This window comes from Cyprinus carpio, chromosome B9 (genome assembly GCF_018340385.1).
Source record: "Cyprinus carpio isolate SPL01 chromosome B9, ASM1834038v1, whole genome shotgun sequence".
Classification (NCBI taxonomy): domain Eukaryota; kingdom Metazoa; phylum Chordata; class Actinopteri; order Cypriniformes; family Cyprinidae; genus Cyprinus; species Cyprinus carpio.
This window is the reverse complement of record NC_056605.1, coordinates 28,648,094-28,669,403: the sequence shown is the minus strand read 5'-3', so window position 1 is coordinate 28,669,403 and position 21,310 is coordinate 28,648,094. Positions and strand designations below refer to the sequence as shown.

Below are 21,310 nucleotides of genomic sequence, written 5' to 3'. Positions count from 1 at the left end.
GACACACACAATCTAACAAAGTCCAAGCCAGTTTACACAAAGGAGTCTGTTCAGGAAATGAGGGAACACAGTTCTTTTAAAGGTGAAATGTTCAGTTTCTGTGTTTAGTTGGTTAAGTTTGGAATAGCATACTAACATAATACTCTTACTGTTTCTGCTGTATGATGAAGTATTTATTCCACCTTAATTACTAGGATTTTCTGTTTGCAAAGAAAAGCCAGGTGACTTCATGATATTCAGATGACATTTATTGAAATGTGCAATATACAACAAAGTACACGGCACTGTATCCCGTAATGCATTGTCAACTTGACCTTACAATGGCAGCGTAACAAATTAGCAGAGAGTAATTGCAGATGCATTTTTTGAAACTCATTATTTCCAAATCTGAATTCCAAAAGTATAAACATTGTTTCACAAAATTGAATTAAGAATGCAAAATAATTCAGCAAAATAATCATGCCGTTGTTCCAGCTGTTCAATACTAATATATTCAGAACAACAGCATGATTACAGTATTGGCCTAGTTTATGGAACTCCTTTTCAGTAGACAGGAAGTGAATAGTGAGTAACTTATATTTTAGACACCGTGTTGTCAGTGTCTTTGCATATTCTTGCTCTGCCAATGAAAATAGTTCCAAATAAATTAAGCAGAATGAACTGTTGCATGTCTCTGAGTAACACACAGAAGTGGCGTTTTGTTCCTAAATTAAACTATTTTTAAATGAATCGCTTCAGTGAATGATTCAGTGACTCACAAGAACACTTGTTCATATACAAATATGTAAACATTCTTAAAGCAAGAAAATTTATTAAAATTAAGTGAGTTTTGCTTAAAACAAGAAAGTATTTACCAATGGGCAAAGAAAAATAAATTAAACAATTCATTTTATTTTTCTTACTCCATTAGCAGACGTTTTATTCTTGTTTTAAGCAAAAACTCAATTATGATACAACTTAATATCTTGTATTATTTAGCTTCTTCTGCTTATCCTTATTTACTCAACAGTGAAGCTTAAGATATTAAGACTTATTATCAGTCCTAGAATATAAGTGTATTTTGTCTTACTTCACTGAAAGATTGTTTGAAGTATTTTTAACTAATATTCTATTCTTCAAAATAATTAAACAAAAATATTAGCTCTATTATTTCAAAAGTTAATATCTTAATATATTATGCAGTGCTGCTTCTCTAGTAAATGTATTGAATTTGAAGGAGGTTTAGATATTTTAACTAGAAAATTAGACAAAAATACTTTTTAGAACCCCCCCCCTCCCCAGTATCACCATCTACTGGCACAATATGTCACCTGCAAAAAGTAAAAAAAAAAAAAAAACAACAACAAAAAACCTTGCATTACTGGCAAATAAGTGATGTGATACAAACAGCGAAACGTCCCAGTTTCGTTAGTGTTTATCAGCACTGCTCAACCAATCAGATTTGAGAGCCAGAACTCACTCACATCATTGTCTGAGTTAGTGTTGTGACGGCTGGGCCAGTTTTAAATGGATTGATTGCAATTCTGTTTGATGGCTCAGAAATGTCACACTTCACCTTTACAAATTTCCCACAGCAGGTCCATCACGCACTGTTTATTTTTTCTCATCCATCCATCATTGCCATTGTGATTCAGGCACACGCACATTACATAACCGCTCACTACAGCTCATTAGGGCTTCCTGAAGTTGCCACTCCTCTCCTGGAGCTGCATTAGTGAAATGAGATAAGCAGATTGATGAAGACGGCCGTTAATTTCTCCCCGCTGATAGACGAGCTCTGTGCTGAGTCTAACATCATTACTTTAATCAGCTAAAACTCCCCGTCTCAGCATGACCTTCCAGTTGGTATGGCTGTAAACAAACACGCAGGACTCTTCCTCCTGTTTGTGCTTATTTAAATCTTTTTACATTACAACAGCTGAAAATATATTCATGAGAAACCTACACATTTTCATTAAAGCCTTTAATTGAGAAATCTGCTGTGAAATTAAAGCTCCATCACCAACCAGAATTAACACAGTTTTCAGCATAAGGTGTCTTTTATTGAGTCTGGTCTTAGACCTTCTAAGGCACCATAACGTCTGATAATCTGCAATGATGGCATACATAAGGAGGCATTCTAATAGACAGGATGTTGTTTAAGCATCTGATTAGGTTTCGATGGCTTATTAACTCTGTAGAGAGTCTGAGTAGGCAGTTTTCCAGTTTGAGCCATTATGTTGGAGGGTCCAGCACCCCAAATAGATTTGAGGTTAAACACACCAGTGAGACGCTGACATCTTCTGGTCAGTTTTATATATATATCTCTCTCACACATACTTTCCTTATGGACTTTGATGGAAGTTATACATAATTATGATAAGTTGCACATTCAAGAAATTTTGCTCAGAATATTCTTTTTTTTTCTGTAATAATTTACCAAAGACAACAAGCCTTTTTTAGCATTACTACAACAAATTAAAGAACAAATAATGAGCTTTAGGTGTGTAATTGTTTTATCTGTGAAATTTTTTTATTTATTTTTTTAATTTATAATTCCACTGAGAATAATTGGAAATGTAGTTTTTGTTGCACAAGCCCGTTAAATGAGTAGTATTTGCTGGTTTTACTCATTACTGTGCTTTACATTTAAAGGAAATGTGTATTACTTTTCTAGTTTATATATATATATATATATATAAATACATATATATATATATATATATATATATATATATATATAAATATATATATTATGAGCTAAATAGCACATAAAAACTTAACTAGCCAAATTATCTTTATTTATTAATTCATATTCTTAATTTATATTCTATAAACTATTCTTCTAGCTCTTTCTTGCCTTTTGATTAAAATATTCTACTCAGATCAGACTGTTAAAAAATATTATATTATATTATTATAAATGTTAGAATCTGAAATACAAAATATATATTACAATTGGTGCACTATTTTGCTCATTTCAAGGGACTAATCTGATGGGTAGCCTTACTTTATTTGACATGGACAACAAATGTGCAACAAATGAGAAAAGACTGATTATAGATATTTTGCTGCAGTATCTTTTGTCCACAAGCTGTTTCTTTGCATCTGTTTGCTGATAAACTCATGCAGTATTTGATTTTGCCACTAGGAGACAGTGCAAGAATATACATTATGAGCCTTTGACTTGAGCAGAGATCTTGTTTGTGTCATGTTCAAGGTTTTTAGATTGCAAAAAAGAGCCCACCAACCACAACGCTCTGATTTTCTGAAAAAGCAAACAAACAAACCTTCACACACTTTGAGGAGTGACCACTGTATGCTGTTAATTTCTCATACTATTACATAAGGGCTGTAATGTGTGTTGAATTCAGCAGCTGTTTCAACAAATGTAGCAATGATTTGAGAGCCTGGCTCTCAGAAAGCATGTTGATTCAGTACTGTAGTGGAGTTAGACTCGAAGTAAAGCTCGGAATCCACACCAGATGAGCAACAGAGGGAATTGTGGGAAATAGTCCATACAGGATATTAAAGCTTAACATCTGCACGGGGGGTTTGTTTCTTAGTTAACACCTTAATTCACACTTAGAGCTAGATAGAGTGTTCTGAATGGGTCACAAACAATAATATATTAATAATATATTAAATAATATGTTAAATGGATGGATTGCATAATTCATGAGTTTTCCTCATTTTTCACACAGACACATTTCACAACAATAATAAGCTTCTTATAGGTGTCACTGAAGCTTTTCATGTATTGTGTGTGTCTGTCTGTGTTGTCTTACTGTAGTTATACTTTTGCAATCGTCTCTGGAAAATTAGATTTGGCAAACTTCTGTTTATTTATTTATTTATACGTATTACAATATCAAAACGTAAAAGTCTGTGATGTTTCCTCATTTAGATAGATAATTAAATGTGTGTCTGTGTGCTTAAAATATGACATTTATCTGTGAAATGGATTGTGCTCCTTACATGACAGGTTGATATGTCACAGACATGAAGGCACACAGTGAACATAGATATCAATCATAATGCCAGAGGTTCCCAAAACAGTGAGTTCAGTGCAGAAAACAGCACACAGTTCAATATTTACCCCAGTGTTTGTGTATGCTGTTGTCAGTTTACTGTGGGACGCCTTGAGGTTTAACTGTGGAATGGTGAAAGGGACTACAGTGTACTTGGTGCTTTCACTGGATGTTATGATCAAAATATTTGTCATTTTTTGTTGGAAAATTTATGAACAGGTGGTTAATACATATTATATATTCGTCCGTCCATCCATCCATCCATCCATCCACCCATCCATCCGTGGGCTGCTGTGATGTTACTTGGCAGTAATTAACATTTCCACTTCTTTAAAGAATCTGCAAAAATCAAAAGAAGATATTTTGAAGAACATTGGTACCTAAAACAACATTGGACCCCAATTGGTTTTCTTTATGAAACAAACAAACAAAAAAGAGGACATTTTCAAAATGTTCTCGAAACTTTATATTTCTTTGTCTCTCTCAAGTGTGCATAACTTAGTTATCTGCCACAGTATAGCAAAATTGCCAGCGTTTGAGATTTGTTCCGTCGTAAGTGCTGAGTGTGCCAAAATGCTAACCCCTCATATGGCACTGCGGCACTCAGGGGACCCATTCGGTTTGAGAGAATGACCGTAGCATGTTGAAGTGGTCCGAGCGTTTGTGTGTGTGTGTTTGCTCGAGTGCCGTCCAGTGTGTTTGTGTGTGAGGAAACCCGTGGTCCGGCTCTGTGATTGTGCTCTCTGTGTAACCCGGCACGGCCCAGCCCTCTGGGACCGCTGCTCATTACAAAAGGCCAGCATGGGAAATGCCAACCCCACTCCTCCTCCTACTTTTTCTCTTTCTGAACATTCTTAAGTCCTTGTGTCAGATATTAAGCAGCCCCCTCCTAATCCTCTTTCACACACCCTCTACCTCTCTCTCTCCTGCCCCTCTCAGTGTTTATACATGAAGACCTGACTTCCTAACAAGGCAAACCCACATACGGTCCCCACAATGCACTTTCACACCCAATATGGTAGTCCTGATCTTTTATTCAGGGCTAGTGTACGCAGAAACGTGCTAGAAAGCCCACATGGGGCAAGTTTGTGCGTCTGTTGTGAAAAGAAACATAACTGGCAATAACAGATGTGGAAAACATATTAAAACAATCACAAATCTGCGAAGAAACTAGTAGAAATGCACTAAAAAATTACTCTGAAACAGTTTTTAATCGTAAATCGCTGTATAATCTGTATCTGTGTGATCAAATAATTACAAAGAGAACCAATGTAGAATTTTAAAGTAGAAAAACTTGTTCCAATAATCTTTGTTTTATTTAGTTTCATTTTTTACAGTGTGTTGGTTTAGAAGTATTAAATATAGTATTTTATAGACACTCAAAGAATAATCTAAATAGTACTGCTTGTGTACATTGTAATTTTTGTAAGTACTATTCTAGTCTTTCTACTTCAAAACTTCACTTTGAGCTTATTGTTACTTGATGTTTTTAATTATTTGTGAAATTAAAAAAAATGTTTCAAAGAAAATCCCATACCAAGTTTTTTTTTTCACAATATATAGTTTACTGGCTACTAAGTATCTCAAATAAAACTATCTTCTTAACCACATTTTGAAGAATTAATACAACTAACGTGGAAATGTTGTCAAATCCAGTCATTTGTTTTTCTTCACTGCTGCTCATTTCCTCAACTTGGTACCTTGATAAAGATGAATTGTCTTTATCTAGGTATCTATGGACTTTCTGACTCCCATAAGATATGCGTCAGCTTCCACTCAGATTGGAGCTAGTGATTTCTGGTGGCTTCTGTCATTTTTGTTTCAGTATGCGTCAGATAGTCAGTTAGAAGATGGGGCTGAGCCTTCAAAACATGATTATGATGCAGCTAAAGATATCTGAATGCTTTAGAACATCTCAGTGGCCTTTTCCAACAAATTTATCTTTTGGTTTTTATGCTGATTCATTTAAATATAAATGCATTGGTGACTTTTGTCATATCATCAAGCCACTCGAGGCAGTGCATTACAGATGAACACCTCTTACACATGCAGAATCACTTTAAAGCACGGCCTCCTTTTGCTTTTTACAGGTACAGTCCTCTGGTGCAGTCTTGGGTTAAGTGCTTTGCTCTCAATGATGACAGCTCATGAATCACCTTTTTCTGGGGTAGATGTTCCTGTAGCTCTGTAACTATTAGAGCATGGCGCTAGCAATGCCAAGGTCATGGGTTTGATTCCCAGGGAACACACAGCCTGACAAAGTGATGAATGCACACCTTGTGAGTCACTTTGAATAAAAGCGTCTGCCAAATGCATAACCTGCAACCCTTTTGCACAACTAGTCCAGATTTTCAACCACTAAGCCACACCAGAATGAAACACTCATCAACTGTCTCGCATCCGGCACACTCCCAAACAGTAGGATCACATGCTAATGAAAATATCCTGAAACGAAAAAGCCAATAACTATGCGGACCAGAAGCCAAAATACAGTTGACTCCTGAAAGGCTCCCATGGTCAGTTTTAGTCTGTTGAGACATTCACTACTTTTCTCAAAGACTAAACGAATGAGTTAAGAAAATAAACACTGCAAATATAACGTATGCACAGAAAAATGTGAACCAAGACAGGAAAAAGGTCTGCTCCAGAATAAGCACATATATTTAAACTCTTTAAAATTGTGGATTTTCCCAAAGCACTTTAGATTCACACTCTTAAAGGTATCATCTGGGATTGAGGGAATTTGTGAGTAGTAGGAGCCTCCAGTTCGGTGTTTTCATGCTGTGACCTTGATTTCAAAAGAGGGTAATAGAGGGCCGAGGAGGAAGATGGGCTCTTTTCTAAAACATAGTGAGCTGCCTACATAGGGAGCATTTTAAGGCCGTATAGGCACATTCCCATAGTACTGTCTTACTGTCTAGCTTCTAAAACAGACTATTGAAGCTAGGATGTCTTATATGGTTTTCCTGCTCAAATATTAATAATGATAACATTAATAATAAATAACACAAATGTTGATTTGAGAAAACGTTTTTGTTGCTAGAATATCCTAAATCGTTCACTAATGAACTGCAAAAACATGTTCTTAATCAATGTTTCTGTCTTGTTCTGAAGAATATCTGAACATCTGTAGAGCAAGAAAAATTAGTTTGAGTTGCAAAATTGTGTAAGACAGTATTGATACAGTATATGAGTATGCATCAATAATGATGAATTTAATTTGTTTTGCAGTTCAGATTTTAATATGTGAAAGATTTTAATTCTGTTTTAACATCATAAATAAACCCTTTAAACCTCGCTATGTTTAGATAAAAAAGGTAGATTCCAAAATAAAAAGTAAGAAAAATAAACATTATTTTTTATAAGATATGTTGTTAATAAAACTTACTGCTTCTTTTTTTTTTCTTGCAAGTCTTAGTTTTTATCTTCCAATTCAGACATTTTTCTTGCAATTCTGAGGAAAAAGTTAGAATTGTGAGAAATAAACTCAGAATTCTGACATTCTGTTTATTTGTTTCCTTCATGGAATAATAAAAAAAAGTAATTGTGACTTTTAATCTCACAATTCTAACTTTTTCTTGCAATTGCAAGTCTATCATTCACAATTCTGATTTTTACTGATTTAGAAATGCAAGTCAGAATTGTTAAAAGAAATTAGGAGAAAAATAGTCCTGTGGCGGAAACAAGCTTCCATAAAAGACTAATTGACATAAATTACAGACTAAAAAAAGTTTTTTTGTTGTTTTGGACCATGTGAGGACAAATCAGACAACTGAAATGTAACCTCTCATTTATGCAGGCAGTATGTATAACAAGGCAGCTCACTTGGTTTTAAAAAAGAGACACAAAGACAGAAAAAGTTGTAGTTGTCTCTGTCTGCCATTAGATGAGTTTGAGAGATATTAGGTGTGGCTTTTGAGACATTTCATCACCTTAGTGACTAAAAAACCTTGGTTGTGTGTAGACCCTCTGTTGTTGAGGCTCCGCCCCTCTCTGTGGAATGGCTGGTCAGACATGGGGAACAGAGTGGACTCTGTGTAAGAAGAGCAGGAGCGTTTGGGACGCTGTTTGCTCAAGTGTGCTGTACCTGTATGAGGTGGATTGGAATGGACTCGGATACGAGGTTCTTTATGTTCTCTGGGCCCCACAGATACTCTTTGAATCTGTAAGATTATTTCAACTGGATCAGTTTTCTAAATGACATTTGAGTAACAAATAATTAATTGAGTACAGATTTGATTTCACTGAATAATACTGACTGATTTGGAGTATATTGCTTAAAATGCACATGTAAATTGTCTGGATGTGGGTAATTTGCCATGCATTTCGTTCATTCATTCATTCATTACATTTATTTAATAATTTTACACTTATTTGACTTAAATTATATTTATATAAATACATTTTATTTATGCTTTTTATTTTATTTTATTTTATTTTTTTTTTTTTTATTTTTTTTTTTTTTTTTTTTTTTTTTTTTATTCAGATTATATGCCAGCAGCTAGTTCTCAAACCATCAAGATCCAAATAATGAAGATGGTAGATCATTTGTTCTGTAATTTACCAAAATTGGTAAATAAAAACTGGTTTGGACTAGACTGAAATTATGTAAATCTGCAAAACAACATTTTTCTAACCTTCTGAGGAAAAAACAAATCCCATAAAAATAGAGCTTTTGTCTGATAAATTGTCACAGAGTGTGAATTTAGCAAGCTAAAGTTTACATAACAGTGAATTGTTATAAGATCTGACAATACAAGACCACAATATTAACAATTGTTTATTGCAAATATTTGCTGAAGAATAGATAAGTAGAGGTCTTCACCAGTTTTCTTCACTGGTGGTCTATGACTGTAAAGAAATGATAATATAAACAACAGAGAGAAAAACTGGTTTTGGCAAACAACGTTTGTTGTGTCAAGCAGCTTTACTTCAGTCATAAACGTCTGAAGGCTTTTTCCACATGAATCATAGACAGTGTTCATTGAAAACCCGTAACGATAAACCACCAAAGTTGATGCGATGAGAGAAAGAACATGTTAAAAGAAAACATTTCTTCTGAAGTGAATGTTTGTTTTGTTTTGTGTGGTGTTGTTTTTTTTTTTTTTTGTGTTTTTTTTTTTTTTCGTTTCTGCCCAATCCCACAATGTGTTTAATATTTTCATCATAGTTAGGCCTCTAAGTAATGCTAAACAAAATGTATAGAATAAAGTATAGTTATAATATATTTTTTGAAGTATTTTATTTTGTTTTGTTTTGGCAAAGAAAGCCCACAATTTACTTAAATCCTAATTACACCCCTAAGTAATAGAAAACAAAGTTGTAAAAATGCACAGTTGATTTTATAAAGTATGTGTAAAAATAATGGCTCGTTTTTTCTTTGTCTCTTTGCAGTTTGCCGGTTAGCCTGCCACAGGAAGTGTGAGGTTAAGGTAAGAAACAAAGCATGCTTGATTTGTTATATTAGACACTCGGAAAAGTTTCGTTTGAACAGGTTTTGCATATAAGTGAATGCCTGTTACACTGAAATTGTGTTGTGAGAGACTGAGAATAAGGTTGTGTGCCTTCAGAACTTCCTTAAATGGTTGTGTCTGCTTGTACAGGTTAGGCTCCTTTTGTCAAATCCACCATCACATTTCTGTCTGGAAACCAAACAAATCTTATCACAAAGGACATTTTTTTCCTTGATAGTGGACAAGCCCCTCTGGTAGAGGAAGGGTATTGGCATACTCTGGAATCTAAAAAAAACAGCTGCATGCTGTCCCAGGACATGTTTGGCTTGGCAAACTCGTTCCTTGTTCTAGAATACCGTCCCCAAAATTAAGCCCCTCAACCTTTCCTGTATGATAGTCCCATTTTTAAGGGTGTTTTGAGAGTTGCAAACGATACTGCACATTAAGGGAAAAAAATAATAAATAAAAATCTTTCAAGAACTGTTCACTGAAAGGTTCTTTAGAGAACCCAAAATGGCTTTTCTATGGCATCACTGAGAGAAGAAAAAAAAAAAAAACACTTTGGGAACAATTATATTTAAGAGGTGCCTTAAAATACAGCCTATGTAGGCAGCTCACTAGACTTTGGAACAGAGCCACTGATTACTCCTCTCCATCATCTCTGAGCTCCATATGACTGCTATTATTGTGTATATTGGTAATGTGTGTGTGTGTGTGTGTGTTTGTGTCGGGCAGCAAGTCCTACCTACTGCTGTGCCACTTTTTTGCACCCACAGGAAATTCCAGAGGTATGAAGGGGTGCGTGTTTTTTTGGAGCTCCGAGTTTGCTTTGCAGATCAGTGTACACTGGCGTTCAGAAACACTTGAGCATTTTGCTGTGTGGTTTGTAAAAACGACAGGATGTCTTGCAGGGATGTGTTCTTTTTGAGAAAAAAGCAGCAGGACAGGTTTTTGTTTGATAGATTGCGTCTGATTTGGGAGGACAGCTATGACACCCTGAAGCTCCCTTGATTAAACTGCGATTAAGGCTCAAAAAATGCTCCAGATCTGTTTAGAGATGTGTAACAACTTCCCTGTCCAGAATCACTGAGGAATTTCCGACCAAATCATCCAAGAATGGATGCAATTCGTTTCCTGTCATTAGATAAAAGCTGAAAATGACAATGAGTGATGCAGAGCTGGCCTTTGGATTCCTCCCGTTTTTATTACAGAAATTACTTAAAAGTCAATGTGAAAAGCTGTATGAACTGCAAAAAGAACCCTGCAAAGTAAAGAAACCTCTCTTCTGAAACTGTAAAAAAGTTTTTACTTTTTAAAATTTTTATTTTATTTTATTTTATTTTATTTTATTTTATTTTATTTTATTTTATTTTATTTTATTTTATTTTATTTTATTTTATTTTATTCCAATTAAGCCTCCACAATGTGCTGTTTCAATTGATTTTATTCACTACTTAAGCTCCCAGTGTACATCCTCGTTAGACCCCTGAGTAATAGTAAAAAGAACGTCTTTTTTTTTTATTAAAGATTATACTTGTATTGACTTTAAAAAAATAAAATAAAATAAGGTACAGCAAATTGTCACAGCAAGTCTAGGATTGTGCATTATAAAAATGAATAGGGTCCATTTTAATTTCATGTTGACATCCCAATACAAATCCAAGCAATTTATGTAATTCAAGCCCTTGTCAGATGGACATTTTCCACACCGACATGCTATTCCATAAATCTCCACGTCCATATTTAGATAAGATGTGGCTGCTGTCTAACCTCTGCCACAAAAAACAAATGCTCAGACCATTTGCACTGTCCAGACTTGGCGGCTAACTGGCTCTGCTCTGAGAAATGTTGGAAGAAACAAGACAAATGGCACATGAACACAAATATGACATTGCTAACAGACACATGCTAAAAAATCCTCCACCTACAATACACATAATGACTAGAATGTTGACCAAAAACATTGAGATTTAGTTATTTAATTTTTTTGTCTTGTTTTCCAGTAAAAACATCTAAAATACCATCAGTCAAGATGAATTTACTTGACAGACAACATTGCTTAGAATATTAGGACTTATTTTTATAGTTTTTTTTTTTTTTACACTTGTTTTAAACTTAAAATACAGTATCTGACAGTTGCAGTAAGACAAAATACACTCATACACACAAAATACATTGTTATTCTGTGTTGCTTCTCATGTGAGTGTACTGTATCTATTTGAAGGAGTTTTAGATATTTTTACTGGAAAAGTAGATCAAAAATACTTAAGAATGGGTCATTTGGCAGCTAAGAGATCTGGGATAAATTTCAGCCTGAATAATGACTCGCATCATAAATGTGTCTTAGATAACAGAAGGTTGTGCAGGTCAGACAGCTCCAATCACAACAAATTCACCTTCTCCAACGTCTCTTCTTCTCTCATTACGATTGCTCATTTCTGTTGACAGCTTAGCCTGGTTTCACAAGGGGTCGGAAATGACTGCAGCGGTTCACAGCAGGTTCATTGCACATGGGCTTGGACGAGTTTAGGCACGTCCGTGAGACTGGACTTGATTTGAATTCCAAAGGCTGGAAAATGAAGTTACAGTCTCTGGGTGATTGTAAATATAGGCAAGTGAGGTTAAGTGGGAGAGTAAATGAATCATTAGACTCAAAGGCCAGCCCAGCCATGAGCTGTAGAGAGCTAATGTGAGACACCGGTGGCGAGCACATGTGTACGGTGCCAATTCACCACAGGGAGAGTCAGCATGCCGAAGAGGGCAATTACTGGAAATGCCAGAGGAAATCAGTGTGAATTAAAAGGTGTGAGAAACCATCTAGTCAAAGATGTCAGATGTGGCTTTATTGTGTAGTCTGACACGTTTCTTAAAGATGAAATGTTTCATTCCTGTGTACAATTGGTGTCACTAATAATAACTCGTGGTGGGGATTTTGATTCATCTCAGTGAGGCATCGAATCAATCAATGAGCTTTATTCAGTGTCTCAAATCTTCAATCAGTTCAACAAAAAGATTTGTTTGTGTAGTAATTTAGTTACCCTTCATTGATTTGTTTACCCCTTTTTTCTTCAGGTTTCTTCTTATAAACAAGCCTTTGTTCAGTGACTCAAATATTTTGAATCAATTAACAAAAAAGATGTATTAATTTTAGTTACCTTTTCTGTAGGTTTGTACATTTCAGTGAGTTGAATATTTTGAATCAGTTCACTTATATGATTTGTTTATTGATTTGAATTGAATTACCTTCTCCTCAGGGTTTTTTTTTTTTTTTTTTTTTTTTTGCATGTTATGAATGAGTCAATCCATTCAGTCACCATTCAGTGAGTTAAATCTTTTGAATCCATTCATTAAGATTTGTTCTTTCATTCACTTGGTTAGCTTTTCTGCAGGTTTCTTGTTGAGTGAGTGAATAATTAATTCAATCAACTTTGTTCAGTGACTCAAATCTTTTGAATAAGTTCACGTTAATGATTTAGTTGTCTTGTCTGTAGGTTTCTTGTGTTATGAATGAGTAGACTTGTGCCGGTATTCAGAAATGCGATATATCGCGGTAATGAATATGCACGATATTGTTATCGTGGGCACTTCCAAATACCGAGAATAATTATATATTACAAATTATTCAGAATTTGAAATGCATTTTAAGAATACTTTTCCCATCAACTGGTCAAAATGCACAACACCGTTGTATGCTGCTTTAAAGACGCATGTGAACCCTGATGTAAACAAGCACGCAAGAGAAGCACATGGAGGAACACGTGAGAGATGCGCTGAATGAAAGCACATTCACTCTCTGACAGCAGATGGCGCTAAACTGCAGAAAATGCAGCCCTTACCCTGGAAATCCCATAAATAAAAACAGCTGCTACTTTCTAAACATTTAAATAATATAAAATAATATTTATATATTTCCATAATTTTTTTTTCCATTTTAATCTGGACAACAACATGTCCTAGATATTGTTTGAAAGTGTTTTGATTCTTTATTGTTCATTAACACTTTACATTAGGGCTTCATTAGTTACAAACTGCCAATGAAAAATTCTTCTGAACATTCATTAATCTTAGGTATTCCAATATTTAATAACACATTGTTAAAATCGAAAGTTGCAACTGTGTTAATGAGCTAACATGAGCTAAGACTTGTATTTTTTAACAAAGATTAGTAACTTCTGTAGCAAATGTAGCTATTGCTCATTGTGAATGTTAAAGCATTAACTAAGGTTAACTAATGAGGTCTTATTGTAAAGTGATACCTAAGGGTCTTTAAAGTTCTTTTGCACTTTAATCGGTGTAAAATTTTTAACTTTAAATATATTTTTGTATTGCTTTATTGTATTTAAATGTTCACTTATTTTTGTTATAAGAAAAAAGTTATTTAACCTGTTGTACTGTATTATGACCACTTTTTTAAAACTTAATTTCAATACCGTGATAATACCGCATACCGTGACAAAACATTATCAATTAATCGCAACAGGAAAAGTTGATACCGGCATATCCCTATGAATGAGTCAAAAAATAATTCTCGAAACTTTATTCTAATCTTTTGAAATACTTCATCAACAAGATTTATTCATTTATAAGTTTAGTTTCCTTGCAAGCTTCTCATTCAGCCTCATACAAATGGACTCACGAAGGGGCATATTTGTTAATTAGGTCCAACTAAAGAAGTGTTCAGCCTGATCGAATGCAATTTGCTTGTGCTGTAATCAGTCTTTGAATGTAGAAAAGCAGTCATGTGATTCAAATGAGAGAGACTTGCCATTGGATGGAAGTGAATGAGAATGATTGTTTTCACTTAAAAGATTCAAATAGGAGAAAGTATTCATCAGAAAAATATACACATCAGCTTTAACTTGGGCCCCTGAAATGCTTGTTTACGTTGGCAATGAGAAATATGATCACTATGTGTAAGAAAAACTTCCTACTTTATGGAGCTGCAGCTGCAAATACCCTAGATTGCCTTTGTACCGACCAGGAGATAAAACCATTAGTCATTTTGGTCTATTGAACTATACATCCGTATTTGGTAATATATGATGGCTATAGAATGTCTATGCTCTGATGTCGTTGTTTGTGTTCCAGCTGGTCTTTCCAGATCCTTTGAATACTATATTTAGAATCCTACTTACTCTGAATGTCTTTGAACACACATAGCTAAATCATGACTTTATGTTAGTAACATATGTGGACAGGCAGTTGGCCATTTAAAAAAAAAATAAAGGTTCTTTATTAGCATCTATGGTTCCATGTAGAACCTTGAACATCCATGAAGTCTTTCTATTCAACAAAAGGTTCTTTAGATTATGGAAATGTTCTTCACGCTAATAAAAGTGGTTCTTTTAAGAACTGTTCACTGAAAGGTTCTTTTGGGAAACCCAAAAATGTTCTTCCATGCCATAGTTGCGACAAACCATTTTGGAAACTTCTGAAACCTTTGTTTTTAAGAATATACGATCAGTTGTATCTTTCAGATTAGCTACTTTTATTGTGGAGTAGCATTTTGAAGGCAATCGTGGTGAGCAGCTGACTTAAGCCATGTCTACACTTACAAACAAAAGTTTGTGAACCCTTTGGAATTAAATGGATTCCCACTGATTAATCATAAAATTTGGTCTGATCCTTTTCTAAGTCACAATTATAGACAAATACAATCTGACTAAACTAACAAGACAGAGTAATAATGCTGGAAAAAGTAAGTACACCCTCGAATTTACTAACTTAAACATCTTTTTTCTTGCAACTTTTGATGGCACTTTGGTATTTGACAAACCCCCTTGAGTATTGAGGTTATTAGCAAAACAGTAGTGCTAAAATGAACATTAAGATGCATTGGCCAAGTATTTGTGTCTACTTTTACGCAGACAGTGTTTTTGACTTGTGCATGGGTTTTGGGTTAAGAACTTTGCTGGAAGGGAACAGTGTGAGTAATGTTTAGTCCAGCTCCCAAGGAGTCAATGTGAGAAAATGAACTAACTCTGACCACCATAAATCACCTTTTTCTTAAACAGCTAAGCATTCTTTTTCTTTCCCACTTTTTAAAAAAAAAAAACTTTTAAGATCATAGCACATTGTTAGTCCTGGCTTGAGACTCTGAAAACATAGCATTGTCTTTTACGATGCTACACCTCATTTCCTCATCTCAATGTTTCTTGGTTTCCGTTGGAGGACTGACCGGCTGCTAGCAAGAGACTTATAACCTTACCGTGTTTATTTTTTTAGCCACTCGAGGAGTGCAGTTTTGCTCCTGAATTGGTCAGACGGGCTGGAGTTGTGATAGGAGCCAATGGCTTCCTGGATTTGGCTGCTTGGGAGCATGTTTTTCCACCTAGAATGACTTCTAGGTCTCACTGTGCTGACCCTACAGAGCTTTTAAAGGTGTAAAGGTCTCAATAGAGGACAAATAAAGGAACTAAATGCGGACAGAACAATGATGGGTCCTCTTCCAAAATCTGCATCCCCTGCTAGCCAAGAAGTACATTGGATGACTCAGATCTGGGTTTGGTCATGGGGAGCTGGTCCGGGGTGTTTTCCTCTTGAACAGGAAAAGCAGTGCTCCACCCCGTCCGTTGAACACTGGTGTGAAGCCCATAGGGTTCCTGACTGAGCTGCACATGTGCATGGATGAATTCCTCTCGCTTATTTAGCAGGTGCATTGCCAGATTTGTGACTTGTGTCCTTGATATGTTTAAACAAAGTGCACTGACCGCAATGATTTCCCATCATCTCTTTCCTTGTTCACAGCTATCCATTGTTCTGTGGCTTTCAGCTGGGGCTTCCATTAAAACAAAGCCAGTGATTGGATTTTTCAGCACAATTTATTAACCGAAAACAGAACAGTTAGGATGTTATTACCAGTTTAAGTTAAATCGAGGCCACTCCTACAAGTGTCTGTGATTACAACATTACATTCTCATAATCATAACCATTAATCATTTCATTAATCATGATTTAACAGAATTATATAAATTCTACATTGATTAAAAACAAACAAACAAACAACTGTGTGGATCAGATTGGTATCAACAGAAAAAATGGTATCGGTAGATCGGTTCTTAAAAAATGGTATCGTTGCATCCCTAGATCTTATTAATGCCACCATGGAATTTGAGTTAAATTGGCTACTCCAAGTTGAATTGGAAGTGAAATTGAAATGATAGAAAAAGGAATTTACTGAATTGCAGTTTCAATAAGATCAACACAGGTAATGCATTCTGAAAAATAAAGTGTTGTTCTTCCCTGATTTACAGAAAATAATTGACTAAAATTTAGTTTGTTTAATCATATTTCATATTTTAAACAAGTTAAAAATCGATGTTCAAACCTAAATGCTTTTTAAATTTATTTTAACATCTAAGTTTAATTTTAAAAGTTTAAACTTATTTGAATGTCAACCCAACAATCAGAATTTGCTTTTCCAGTTAAAAATGTAGTTGTGTAATTTTCTTTAAATTCAGTTACATTAAAGTTGCAATTCTGAATCCTGTTAAATTTGATTCAAATTCAAGAATTTAAAGCAAATTCCTGATTCAGTTCTGAATAATGCACAACCCTGAATGTCACAGCAGAGTAATGTATGTGGTTCATTTGTCTTTTTCTTGCTATTTACTTATAATAGTATGCATATAATGTTGTATATGTGAGGAAGAGGAAGAGTAGAGATTATATATATGTGAGTGTGTATATATTATCTGCTAAAAGTTAGTGTATGTGCTCATGAAGTTTCAAGTCTGATTGAGGTGTGGTTGACAGGAAGCATGTGTGTTCTGGGCTTCTGAGCAGCAGGATCTCCTGTACGCACAATTTCCTCCCCATAACATTTTACGGCACAGCTAAAGCGGTTGTTTAGTACCAAAATACACTGCCACGCATTCGGAAATTAAGGAATAGGACTTTTATCATCAGTTAAATATCATTCTACAAACTCTCCGGTACCAGGTAAGAGAAGTGCTGCTGTGCAACAGAGACTTTAGACATTTGTGACCCTGGAGCACAAAACCAGCCTTAAGTCGCTTGGGTATATTTTTAACAATAGCCAAAAAAAACATTGTATGGGTCAAAATTATCCATTTTTCTTTTATGCCAAAAATCATTAGGATATTAAGTAAAGATCATGTTCCATGAAAATATTTAGTAAATTTCTTAACGTAAATATATCAAAACTTAATTTTTGATTAGTAATATGCATTTCTAAGAACTTCATTTGGACAACTTTAAAGGCGATTTTCTCAATATTTAGATTTTTTTTTGCACCCTTAGATTTCAGATTTTCAAATAGTTATATATTGGCCAAATATTGTCCTATCATAACAAACCATACATCAATGGAAAGCTTATTTATTCAGCTTTCAGAAGATGCATAAATCTCAATTTAAAAAAATGGACCCTTATGACTGGTTTTGTGGTCCATGGTCACATTTGATAAAGATTTACTTGCACTCTATAGGTTTTGCCATTCTTATTCCTCACATTAGGTTTTGTAATGATTACCGGATGATTCCTATGGAGCTCAGTGTTAGTATTTAGCAAATTCTCTACCGGTTGACGTATTTCTATACTGCCTAGTCTTACTCTGTGACCCATTTTTACAATGGCTTTGTTAATTCTGAACACATGCTTTCTAGCTGTGTTTTTATCTAGCTGCTATACAAGCCTGTGGCCATGCACTAAGCCACCGAGTGTCATGCCTCATTTGGATACGGTCCTGCAGCAAGCTTTATTTTAGAGGTGGTTTGTTGTTTCTTAACCCTAGTCAGCTTATGTCGCTACAACGCAGTCCATCGCTTCATATGCAAGCACAGAAGGGTTGCAAGCTGCACCCTTGCAGGGCCTTTCAGCATCATTTCATATCCAATGGTCTGTCTCTCGTTCTGGGGACTTACTTCAGAGAGACTAGTTTGTGAGTAAGGATGATTTATGCCTGGTATGTAGTTGATAAGTTTTGGGAAACATGGTTGTATAGCACTGTGGGGTGCTGCTAGACTTTGGGTTTGGCATGGAGATGGGCTTGGCAAGGCGTAGCAGCCATTATAACTATAAAGGACATGACCCCCACTTTCAGAAATTATTAAATTGACCCCCTCTAATTTTTGGGACATAGTTATTGTATATTAAAAGGTTTATTTCTCTTGAGTGCAGTCCAAAATAGTAATGACTTACATTTTCTGAAACATGTGAGCGCTGTTTGCCTGTACAAAACTTACTAGCATGTACTGGGTGGTTGCAAGGATGTTCTTCAAGATATTCTAAAGGTTTTCTACTACTCCCAGACGCAGAGGGCAAAGCGAGAGGGTTTTGGCCATTAGCTTCATCCCTGAGACTCCACTGCTTTCCTCTTGTTCGCTCTTGAGTCCCTCCTCTCTGGCTCAGCTCCCAGCCTTTGATTCTTGTCTGTATTTCTCAGGTTTTGCACGTCCTCAGCACTGCAGAGCGGCTCCAGCCTTCTTTTCCTGAAAACAATGCCTTCACACGGGCTTTTTGGTTTTAGGGTGTGCCCATTGACTATAATTGAGCCGTTCACATCCAGCTCTCTTCTGATGTTCTGATCCTGCACAACAACAAGCCTTTGTGACTCTAATTATGGAAGGTAAACAGATTGTGAAGTCACTGATGGATTGAAGCATTTGATGTTCAGTGCTGTTGATGAGTGAGACGTCTCTTGGAGGAAGTGAACTCCCATTTGCTCTTTGGGACACAAATAAGATTTCCGGAGATTTATAGAATGAAATTGAACGAGATTGAAGCCGAGAGGTGATGATAGTGGCCATTCAACAGGGAAGTAGAGGAGTGAGAATATTATGTAATGATTCAAAGCATATGAACCCAAAGTCTTGATTACTTGACTAATGCAATGTTTGATTAAATTAAAGGTCATAGGTCATACACTGTATATAGCTTTGAAAGAAACAACTTTGTTTTCACAAAGCAGTGTCCTGAATATCACATTGTTTTTTTTAAATGTCATTGGACATTTGAGACCATATATTTAGCCTAGTTTTATTTGCACTGAAAATAAATTAATTTGATTCATTTTTGTGAATCAGTGCAAACTGTCCATTTTAATGAATCGATTAAAAAGTCTGATTCATTATGCATCTTTACTCCGAAGTGTAATATATATTAAGTAGAATTTAATAAAAAGTGTAGCCTATATCACACAAATTTAAATCTTTCTGTTGTACATGGATATACAGGATATATGCGCACATAAGTCATGATTGTTCGGTAGGTCTCTGCAGTCACACAGCTGAGCTTCTATTCCAGATGTTTCTAAGTCTGTGCTTGACATTCGTCTCATTTCAGAGTTCATAAGGAGTTAGTCTCTCTCACACAGCGGGATCATTTAACTCAGGAGACACATTTTGTGTATATATATATATATATATATATATATATATATATATATATATATATATATATATATATATATACACACATGTATATACACATATATATACACACACACACACACACACACATGTATATACACACATATATACATATATATACACACACACACATGTGTATATATATATATATATATATATATAAAATTAAATATATAAAATTAAAAAAATATAAAAAATTAAAATATAATATTAAAATAATATTAAAAATATATAATATTTAAAAAAATTAAGAAAAATATATTATATCATGGATAAACATGGTGTTTTTGGATGGGCTTGGTGATGTCTGCCTTAACAGGAAATTTGTTTTGAATATTGTGTGTGGTTTTAGCTTTAAGAGAATGTGATCTTACAGTGTTTCATGATTTCATCAGTCTCTCATCTACAGTATTATCTGTGCTATATATGAACTTTATGTAGGGATTATGATAGTACACAAGCTTTGACCCCTGCACCCCTTTGTCACGGGACACGATGCATGAGTTGTCTGGATAATGAAAATAAATTTGTGTGGATTACCTAGGATTCTGTAACCGTTATTTGAGTAAAATAAGATTCAGGTTCTGAATTTCTCTTAGTCAATCACTATCACTGTTTATTATTAAAATAATACAAATATATTAAATTAATAAATAATAATGAAATAAAATAATAAATAGGACATTTATTGCTTGTTGTTAGTTTGTTAGCAATGAGACCTTATTGTAAAGTGTTACCTGTTAATCACTTCAAAATTGCTATATTTGTCTTATGATTTTATAATCTCAATATGATTTTGTTTAACACTTTAATCAAATATGTGCTTTTGAACTGAAATGAGATTGTTCCACGTGAGTTCTTTTGTTCATTTTTTGGTATCTTTAAAGTGCCCCTATTATGCCGTTTTTACAGTTCCTAATATTGTTTTGTGAGTTTCCTACAATAGGTTTACATGCATGCAAGGTAAAAAAACTCTTTCGTTTTCTCAAAATATGCCTTTAATATCACCTCATTTTCCAGTGATTCTCAAATGATTTGTTCGAAGCAGTTCAAAGATTCAGTCTCTCTAAACCCCTCCTTTCCGTGAGCATGCTCTGCTCTGATTGGTCAGATGGCCTAGTCTGTTGTGATTGGTCTATGGCATACAGGTGTCCGAAACAATACGCCTATTTCAATAGTTCTGTATTTTGAACGCTCTATAGAAAATATAAACATCTTTTGTTTATCATACTAACAGGTTGTGATTCAGTGGAGCAGCTGGTCCAAATAAACAGGATACTGATGCATCTTTCAACAGCAAGTGTTTTGTGAATCCTGCGTTGAACTCCCCGAGATTAGAGAAGCAGTCGTCAGTAGAATGAGTGTTTGTGGGTGGGGGTCAAGTTTTTCACGCCCGGCCAACGTAGAACATAGGTGCGCATTATGCAAATGTGTTGCCCCGTAACGTGTAGCCATC

The 21,310-nt window shown here is 34.9% G+C and overlaps 1 protein-coding gene across 11 annotated transcripts in view; it reads left to right on the top strand.

Annotated features, from left to right (window-relative positions):
* The window catches only part of LOC109094865 (tensin-1-like), a 228,682-nt gene that overhangs the window by 91,185 nt on the left and 116,187 nt on the right, over nucleotides 1–21,310 (top strand). For 10 of the 11 annotated variants that reach the window (XM_042731811.1, XM_042731806.1, XM_042731812.1 and 7 more), the window contains exon 3: nucleotides 9,405–9,442. In XM_042731811.1, coding sequence (XP_042587745.1) covers nucleotides 9,405–9,442 — 38 coding nt within the window. Of the gene's footprint in view, nucleotides 1–9,404; nucleotides 9,443–17,137; nucleotides 17,405–21,310 lie in introns of those variants that run through there. The other variant, XM_042731817.1, reaches the window with a different exon arrangement.